At 41.8% G+C, this 10,404-nt stretch overlaps 1 protein-coding gene across 1 annotated transcript in view; it reads left to right on the forward strand.

Annotated features, from left to right (window-relative positions):
• The first annotated feature begins 571 nt into the window (after nt 1–571).
• The window catches only part of wdfy2 (WD repeat and FYVE domain containing 2), a 49,409-nt gene continuing 39,576 nt past the window's right edge, over nt 572–10,404 (forward strand). Inside the window, 1 exon segment of the mRNA XM_048239419.1 lies at nt 572–1,207. Within this exon segment, the coding sequence (XP_048095376.1) occupies nt 1,071–1,207 (137 nt within the window). The 5' untranslated portion in view covers nt 572–1,070.

Genomic DNA, 10,404 nt, shown 5'->3' on the forward strand with positions numbered 1-10,404 from the left:
GGGCTATTCTTACTTTGGGTTTTGGACATTCAACACTGAATTCAGACACACTGCAAACACACAACATCCATGCATTACTGATGACTGACTTGGGGCCTGTACTACGAAGCGGGGTTACTGGCTTTTCTGCAGCCATTTGCAGACATGGTCTGCAGCCATTGAATAACGGCTGTTTATGTTCTACAATAAACCTGCTATTAAGTTCAAGCTTAACTCTGCTCTGTTCTTACTGTCTGCTCTGATACACAGGCGACATCGGTCCTATATTATAGGTATGTTGTAGTAGGCCTATTGAGGTAAAATATTATACTAATCATATAGGAATACTATATTATAGGAATGGTATAGTATTTTAATACTATAGAAGTAAGCTATAGGACCACTAGAGGGGTTAGGGTATTATCTAGAAGTAGAGGCTAGCCTATCTCAGAACATCATAGAAGTATTACATACAACTAGTCCATGTTATTATTCGTTTTTGTGAGGGGAATTGAAGGTGAAATGTTCACTAATGTGGGTTTAACCATATTGTGGGTGAAATATAGCTATAGTGTGCATCTAAGGCTTAGGCATTTTTAGTGCAAAAAACGGAGAAAAAAATGGGGGGGGGGGGTCATGTTTCGTTTATATTTTAGATAGATAGATAGATATTATTGATCCCCAAGGGGAATTTCAATATGTTTGCTGCGTCTATCCGGTGAACGGGTCAGTTTAGTCTAGCGGCAGCTTGAGCGACAGTCAACGTTACACTTCCTCTTATGCAAATATGACAGGCTCTTCAGGCGTGTTTGGCTCAGTTCGCTCGGTCAGCGTTGCCTTGGGCCTGTCCACGCGGCTGATTCTGACAGTAGCTGGATCGCCCTCTTGCCTGGGAGTCCGAACGAAGCCCACGCGCATGAGCAGTGTATCTGTGCTTAGTCTCGGGAACGCGCACCCGGTCAGCTGACAGGCAGTAACCCACTGTGTCACAACAAACCCTCGCGGACGCCGCCCCGTGCAGCCTGTGCTGCTGCTGGTGGCCTGTGTTACCTCGCGCCGCCAGGTGACAGAAACTCGGTTTCAACGTCGACATGGCTGCGGAGATCCAACCTCGCGCCCAGGCGCGAAAGCCAGTTCTGCTAAGCAAGATTGAAACGTCGCAGGAGCTCGTGATCACGGCGGTCATCATTCCGAAAGAGGACGGGGTGATCAGCGTCTCTGACGACAGGTAGGGTGATCTGATCCGCTCGCGTGAAGCGGCCAACGTTGCGCCACGGTTCCAGCCGCGGCTCCAATAGAGCAGGAATGCTGGGAGGAAGAGGGGGCTCGCGAGTATAGCTCCCGCCAAGAGAAGGGAAAAGCAACCAGAAAACATCGCAAGCTCGAGACGCACAACAGTTCTCTCTTCATGGGGGAGCTCGCGACCTAATGTGGGTGGCGCCGTCTCTGCGCGCGCGTGCATAAAGGCGCAGCTTTGCTGATCAAAGCTTCGCAGCAACCAATCATGTGACAGCAGAATGTTGGGGGGGCGTTGTATTTGTGTCAGCTCAGCTGTACATTTATTCTAAACTAGAAAATGCAATTCCAGGGAATTACCATTGCATGTAAATGCAAAAAAGCTGCTGTGTATAACATTATATTACTTACAGTATGATTATTCAGATTACATAGTCTTACAGTATTCTTGAAAACCACTTACTTGGTTAGATGTTAGCTTAGAGTATATGACAGTCAGTAAAAATAAATTGTCAATTCAATATTGATCAACATTCTTTGTTTTAATACAGCAGAATAATACCGCTTGTAAGCTTGAAGTAAAAATCACAGTTGTGTATATTATATATATAGAACTTGACAATGCCAATCATATTATCCTAAGACAGATCTATTTATCAGCGGTAACTCTGAACTGGCAGCAACAGCTAGAGGCCTCAGTTAATGGTATTAGGTCAAATTTGATGGTGATATATACACTGAAGAATAAAAGAGTCAGCCCTTCAGATGATCAGTTTTAGACAGAACTTAGGTTAGAATCTTTTTTTTCACACAGCACAGCTCAGGTCTAAAAAGAGAGGTCTAACAGCACAGCTATGTTTCACAGATGTTACAGCACAGGTATGATTAAAGGTATGAATGGTTGACAAATATGATTCACAGGTATACATGTTCCATATAGTTAGTGAGTATAGTCCTCACACAACAATATTGTAACGTTTGAAGGTTTCAGGACGCCAAGAGTTGTTCAGAGCAAGCTTTATTGGCTGAGAACGAGGGCAGGGACACAGACACAGATCACAATACACACGGGGCAGGTCAAACAGACACACACACTACACCAACAGGGGAGGTCCAGCCCCCCACACAAGAAGGAACACATATGAGGGGAAACTAAAAGGGAAACATGTTACACTAAAGACACTTACACTTACAACTTACAAGAATAACGACATAAACCCCCCAACTGTTCGCTCTCGTATCCCAGCATGCTTTTCGCGGGAGAACGCTAACACTGTCTTTCTGCGCCGACGCTACAATATTTTTCTCAGAATGTCTCAGTGTAGATCTCAGATAAGTCTCAGTATGGTTAAATGGTATGTGCAGATATGTTGAGATATGGTCACATGTTTGTAAGAATGTATGTTAGTAGGTATGTTGCTAGCAACATTGTCAGAGATGTATGGTTGACAGGTGTGCACACAGACAGGCACACATGTAATGTCATATACGGTCATCACCACTGGTCTGGTCTGGAACCTAAAAGGCAAAAGCTGTTATAAGTTTAACAGTTATACCAAAACAAGGAATGTCTGCAATTGTACAATTGTTCAATACAACTAAGGTATTTAAGTGAAGTTGTTACATTACATTAGGCTGACAAATTATAACCTAACGACTAACATGGTAAACAGTTTAAGCTTTTTAAACAATTCTCTCAACAATTCTAGGACAATTAAAAAAAAAGGTAGAGTAGGCCTACAATACAATTGTTGCACCATCAAGCTACCTGCAGTGGCGCAAACGAAAAGTCCATTCTCTGTTGGGATAGTGATGACAGACAAACTGAGAGGGATAAATGACAGCAGCAGTTCCCTTTATTTCATACAAATCGTGTATTTTTTCGTTCATAGTCTAACTTATAATACTGATCTGTCATGGATTTGCACGAGTTGATTCTCAATAATAATACGGAACAAAATGCGTTCTGTATCAGTTCAATACGGAACACATCTTTTTCCTTGCAAATACGGGACGATTCCGTATTTTACGGAACGGTTGGCAACCCTAGTTGAAAGGGACCTGATGAAACCCATCAATAGACGAACTATAGTATACCGTGATAGTGTTTACTTATTGTAGGCTACGTAAGAATCAGGAGTGTAGAATGAAACGTAGCCTGGCCTATTTGATACACAATCAAGCGGTGTACAACGTTAAAATAAAAACAGGAGCATATATTTGTTTTACATTCATTCCTATGGGAAACGGTCGCGGTTACACTTTCAACATAAAGTTTGTATATTTACACTTCGAATTTCGTTACAGCATTTATACAGTGGGCAGTGCTTCGACTTGGCCAGCTTCACTCGTGGTCCGCGCGTGGGATCACGCGGTATCACGCGGTATCACGCGACTTTAATTTGTATTTTTCCAGTGACACGCTAGCCTGGATAGCGCCACCACTTCTCAATGAGACGTGGTCTGGGAACCAAACGTTAATTTTCATTTTTGAAAAAATGCCCAGATCCGTTTATTGGGTGCCACGGATGTCTATCAAATGCGTCTGTGCATAGCTCATCATCGTCTTGCTTTCCCCCTTGTTCTGTGATTGGTCCCCTATCTCAGGCGAAAATTTGCTCCATGGTCTCCAGGCTGCCTTAGCAGCGTGAATCAAATCGCGCGCAAGGCAGCATGGGAACACCCAGGCTAGTGAGACGCTGCAACAACCCAAACAACCGGTAGATGGCTCAAGTGAGCAGGGTGTCTCGTAAAAAGAAATGGAGCATGGAAAACCCTACACAGACTTCACTACAGACTTTAGCAGACTGGTTTAGAAATAATTTAATAGCCAGAAATATGCCTGCCCTGCCCTAATAAAGAAATATTTGGTTAACTGCGAGTGAATCCCGTTTGCAGCTGTAGAAAAAACGCAGGACAAATTAAGCAGGACAAATTAAACATTCTGGTTTTCTCCGAGTGCCACGATGATAGACAGACATCATTTGGACAAAATATAGAGCATATTAACCTCCGTTGCTCAGCCAAATGCCTTCCTGTTACGTCCTGTTATCACGGAGTTATAAGCGATAAACGATTTTTGATGGTCACAAGTTTATTTTTATTTTTTTGATTATTAAAGAGTGTTTTTCATTTAAAGGTTTGACTTTGTGCTTATTCAGTAGAGCATTTAGTGCTCTCCCCAATCGCAGATGTTAACATTGCATGTTTGTTTGTAATGGATGCAACCGCGAGATGGCTATGCGTTTGACGGCAATGAGTTGTTAACAGACATGAACCAAGACGTATAGCCCAGCAGCAATCTAGGGACTGCTCGTTATTTATTGAAGGGGCCACCGGAGGAATTTTGAGCGCTTCAGTTGCAAGTTGCATGACCCTCTCTTGCCTGCTAGAAATTGTTCAGTGACCCTCCGACAGAATTGTTAAAAAAGACATGACCCTCCCCTGCCAATTGTCGCTGTCTTCCGCCCGCGCCACAGCCACACACTGTGATAACATTCTTAAATCAATCTTTCCCGTGAGCTTGCATGCTACCAGTCCTTCCTTTTCAAATGTGTTGTGCCTGTTTGCACAATTTCACAAATAATCATATGTGATGATTAATAATATGACAAATAATCCCTGTGCACGGGGACCGAAACAATGCATGCCAACTTTTCCCGTGTTTATCACATATTTTAATTTTCCCCCGCTGTCTTGCCGTTTTAATGTTTTCCCATAGAATATCCCATATTTTAATACTCTCATAACAGCCCTTCCATCGGGCCTGTCTCTGTGTTGCCCTGTTGCTACCCCTTGCCCTTCCAACGAAACAGATGTCTTCAAATCATCGTTTTCCTTGTTTGAAGGCGAACTTAGAGTGATGTTAACCTATTTAAGTTTAACGGCGTGATTGTCGTGAGAGCACGATTCACGATGTTCGGCCTTATGTCTACGTGCGCACCTAAGGCTACTCAGCTACAAGAGAAAGAATTTCCCCTGTTTGTATGTTCACTGCAAGTTGGCCTACCATAACTTACCAACTCTGCACTGTAGACCCTAACTGGCTATTTATATTTTTCTGTGAAATAAGCAAATGTATTTGTTCAACTTTATGAAGCAGAATTATGCATAGGCTACTTGGAACATACCCCCTCGTCACCTCCTCGACATTGTGTAGGGTTCCCTTTATGTCCCGCGGACCTCTGTTTGGGAGGTCTAAAAGACGTCCACGAGACTTTAAGAGGACGTCCTGTAATGGCACCGCAACGTTATGCGCGCAACGTTTATATTTCCGCGATGGTAAAAAAAAAAAAAAAAAAAAAAAAAAAAGCGATTTAGTATGGTAGGCTATTACTACATCCTGTAAGTCTCAGCGTTGCTGGGAGAGAGGTAGACGGAACATGAACACGCATTAACGACTTGTTCTACAACTAGCTTACTCACCTCACCTCACTCACCTCATATTTTCACGGATGTATGAAATTACATCCTCCGAATGCATTACAGTAATGATGAGTAGACATGGACATTTATACCGGGCTAGGATGTGCTGCTTTCACATCTACGGTGTCATTTTCTTAATAAACTAATACGACGTTTTAATGGGCATATCCCGTAGCATATTGTTCAAAACATAATCAGAGTAGGCCAAGGCTAGTCTAAGATAAATTGTTCAAACCATATTGTTTCAAAATATTAAAAACTAATAATAGCCAAAAATACTAAATGAATCGCAATGCATGCTGGGAAGCAAAACTCAACATGAAATAGGCTAAAGTACATGAAACATAACTGGAATGCATTGACGTTATATCCACTCGTTTTCTTGGACCTATGATCAAACAGGGACGGCCTATAAATGTAAGCCTATCTTCCTGGAACATTGCAGATCAAGAAAAATGTATCGTTTTCTCTGAATGCTCTTTGTAGCCAACTTTAAGATGAAATAAATAGATTCCAGATGTTTCTATTCTATATCATTGTTTTATTAATAAACAGTAAGGCTCTGGTGAGGCAGAGAGCTTGCTCCTCGTCAGAAATCTCATCGGATATGTGCACTCTTTGCTGTTTCCACAAGGAGCTTCTGTAACATCGGGGACAGCTATGTGACACTTTTAAACGCGATCATGCGTCAAATAAATTACAATGACATTTAAACAAGTCATGAAGAAGCAGTATCCTTAATTCTTCTGCAATGTAGAGCTATCGTTTTGCTTTACAAATTAAGTAGTCACTTCTGTTGCTAGACAACCCTAAACAAATGCTACGTGGTCTGTTTTTAACATTTCTCTAGTTTTATTGCATCGTATTCAGCTCCAAAAGCCGGTTCAGTCCCAATTCGGCCGTGTTTGTTTCTGAAAATAAAACGGATAATAAGTACGTGACTACGTTAAATAAACCACTGCCTATTTAGAGCATGTTACATGCATCACGTAATGACAGTTATCTGAAGAAAAGCGCATTGTAGGCTAACATTTTGATAAAATCCCTTCCCTAGTTTGTAACGTTATACATTAACGTTAAACTCAAAATGTATGTGCTACATAATTCAGACGTGTAACGTGAAGTCGTGCATGGATGTGATGTCTCCATCCTGTAGGTGGTAGCCAGAGCGCTCTCAACTCCGCTGCCATGTGTGAATAAACAAACGTCCCCCCCATGTCCCCGGTATAACGTTATTGTCGGGTCCTTAGGAGGTATTTGAAATGACCAAATGCAAATGTCATCCGAGGGACCTGACGGTGACATCCCCAGAAAGTCCTGCACCGGACGTCACGCAATAACCAAACGATAACTTGCTCCGGACGTCAATAAGGTCACCGGAACGTCCGCTAGAGAACATGACGTTCGGGACCAATTAGGGACGTCGTGAATGTCGGCATGAGGTCCGGGGGACGTCCCGTGTTTGTCGGGTTATTGTTTTTAACGATCTCTATGCTACTCACAAAAATGTAGGCATGGGGACATGATTAAGTAGGCTATTCAACTGGCTGTGTTAAATTATTGTGATTACGAGCCAGTGGTTTTCAAACATTATGCGTGACTCGGACATCTAACTAAATGCAACAGGCTCATATCGTCCTCGCATTCGCAAAATGAGGACCAGTGTTTTGTCAAATTGCAAGTAGCTATTCGCTTTTAGCGTATACAAAAAAGCACTTCATACTATCTTAATCTTGGAATATGGGAGGGAAGTGGCTACCTGCAGTCAGCCAAATATGAATGTAATTCTGCGGCATAAAGCAGATGTATTTGTTTATTGTACAGAAAAATAAAAATGACATGTCAAGCAGTCAATTGACTACATTGCAGTCAAGAAGTAGGGCAAATTAAGACACTGTTTTGATTTGCGTAGTTGCGTTACCCCCAACACTGACAATAACATAGACAGCAAATTAAGATATTTTTTCGCTTTGTGGAGCCGGCACCGTAGGCTATCAAAAAGCAGATTTCGATATTCGCTACCACCACGTAGTCAAGCCTTAAGCCATACCCAAGTAGCCTTAATCGAGGTAATGTTTAATTACGATTTATTTTGTTATTGAATTCGAGGCTGGGTGGATGCCTCGGTAACAATTACGCTTAAAGGTAGCCTAGCCTCCTGCTGTTTCAGAAGGGGCGGCAGTCAGGCTACTGACAGAGCGATGTACAGTGGCAGAGCCGACGACAGTGGCTGAAAGTGGTACTAAAGCTTCACGCTTCAGCTTCACTAAATCTTGGCGACTGAAGTGGCCATTTGAAAGCGATGCCTACTGAATGACAACGACCCTATGGTCTAACAAAGATAACAATGTCTTCCGATTTTAGTTTAATGCAATTTTCTGAATTTCAGAGGCCTCGTTATGAGGCTACATAATGCACCTATTCAGTTCAATGGATTATGCTTATAACGCGTTCATTTATACTTTTTGTTACTGTCAGTGAACAGCACCGAAAGTGAAAGTCAACATTTTCTTTATATCTAGTGATAGTGATCATGTCGTTAGTTCAGATAAGTAGGCTACCGGGCAAACTTAGTCAGAAGATCTGACTAGGTGGAACACACTGCCAGTTCCTACAAGGGCAGGGACATCCTTTTCCACTTTCAAAAAACTCCTGAAGACCCAGCTCTTTAGAGAACATCTACTCTCATAGCAACACTTACAACAAGTCTTACTGATCCTAGCACTCACCAGCCGATAAACTGACAAGTAACTGTTAAAATACAGCACTCACCGACGCACTTATTCTTACTGTACTCTAATGTGTTTTTTTTTTTAAACTGTCCTAAAATTGTGAGAATTGTTCTAAAACTTACTGTTTACCATGTTGTTAGTCGCTTTGGTTAAAAAAGCGTCAGCCAAATGTAATGTAATGTAATGTAATGTAATATAAAGCATCATGATAGCTAGCTATGGGCTAACTTTTTAGTCCCACCTGTGAGCCACCCCAGTTGTTGCAAACTTAGCTTCTAGCCGCCGCCGATTAGGCTGGTCGTGTCTTCAGCATGAATATTTTCGATAACTACTCAAAGTCAAAGTCAAAGTCAGCTTTATTGTCAATTTCTTCACATGTTCCAGACATACAAAGAGATCGAAATTACGTTTCTCACTATCCCACGGTGAAGACAAGACATATTTTACCAATTTAAGTCCACAGACAAACATAACATTCAAGTAAACAAAAAAGTAAGTAAATAAGTAAATAAGAGGGCACATATAATAATGACAAAATAAGAGCAGCAAAATTTGGTTGAAATTGTGCATAGACAGTCAATAAAATAAAATACTAGTGCAAAGTCAGGCCAATAAAAGGCTTGGGTAGTTCTGTTTGACCTAAGTAAGAAAGAAAGTGGCATAGTGGTGCAAGTTATGTAAGAGCAGCAGAAGTGTTGTGTTTTCAGGACAACAACGACAAGTTGTAAACTGCTCGTGATTGATTGCCATTGACATCGTCAGGGTACGGCTTACCAAAGAGGGCGATAATATGGGCAAGTCGCACTTTGCAGGTGCTTGTGTGGGCTGTGCCGTCCGATGGAAACTGTGGTGGAGCTGCAGTAACTAGGGAGCGAGTGCATTTTGGCCTTTGGTCGAGGAGCTCCCCGTGACCAGCATACATGATCTATCTAGCTATCTATCTACCTGTCTATATACATATCTAGGCTATCTATAGCCTATCTATTTATCTATAATCTGGCGCTATCTACTGCTGAACAATCCCTTACTGCTCTCTTTACTCCTCTCTCGTTACTCTCAAGGGTCTCAATGTGGGCTTTGGTCTGTAGCCTCCCCAAGGTGACGTGAATGCAATGCATTGTGGGGAAAGGAGAATCACTTCAAACGCTGTGAAATAGAGCTGCACAGTCCCGCCCACAGCCAAAATGCAGTTAGGTGCTGGATGTAAGATTCCCATTCATTTGTCCCATTGACGTTTGGAAAAATCCATTATCTAAAAGAGTTTTACAGCATGTCTTAGGCTAACCAGCTACGGCATAACTCATAAGCATACAACATATCATTTTCAAGAGAAAATCCAAAAAAAAATCAAAGGTACAAGACTGTGTACATATTTTCATTTCAGCTTAAGGAACTACTCATCCTATAAACCACCGCGCCTCACTGAATAATATAGGCAAAATCGGCGTGATTTATTTTGCCATTTCCAACCGGCGATAGCACGCGAACCCTTTCCTCCAAACATTGATTTTTATATAGTGAATGTGCAGTTATTAGCAGTTATTTCAGGAGTAATCGTGTAAATAATAGTGTTTTGATATTGAATTTTATATTTATCATCGTGTATTTTATATATCGTGTTGTGTGAAAGCCGGTTACGGCAGTGCTTCGTAGTGTTACCTGACTCATCCTATGCTGTCATCACTACTCAGTCAGGCTGATGCATGGACTGGTGCATGGTCTGCTCTTGGCCCACCATATTCAGTTTATTAATTTGCCGTGAATTATTACACAAAATGTTCATTAAATGCAACGGTATTCCTAGGTTAATGATTGATATGAATCATACACTATGAAGGCTACAGTAGCCTAGCTAATGTTAACTAGCACTGCTAGCAGCATTAGTTACCAACCTCCCTGGCAAGCTTAACTCACCACAACTTTGTAGGTCTTATCCCTCATGCTGGCCCTTACAAAACCACAAACTGACTCTCGGACACACAACAGTCAATAATGTGACCCGATTAAAGTGGTTTCTGCCCTTTGACACTCA

Source organism: Alosa alosa, chromosome 3, assembly GCF_017589495.1.
Source record: "Alosa alosa isolate M-15738 ecotype Scorff River chromosome 3, AALO_Geno_1.1, whole genome shotgun sequence".
Lineage (NCBI taxonomy): Eukaryota > Metazoa > Chordata > Actinopteri > Clupeiformes > Clupeidae > Alosa > Alosa alosa.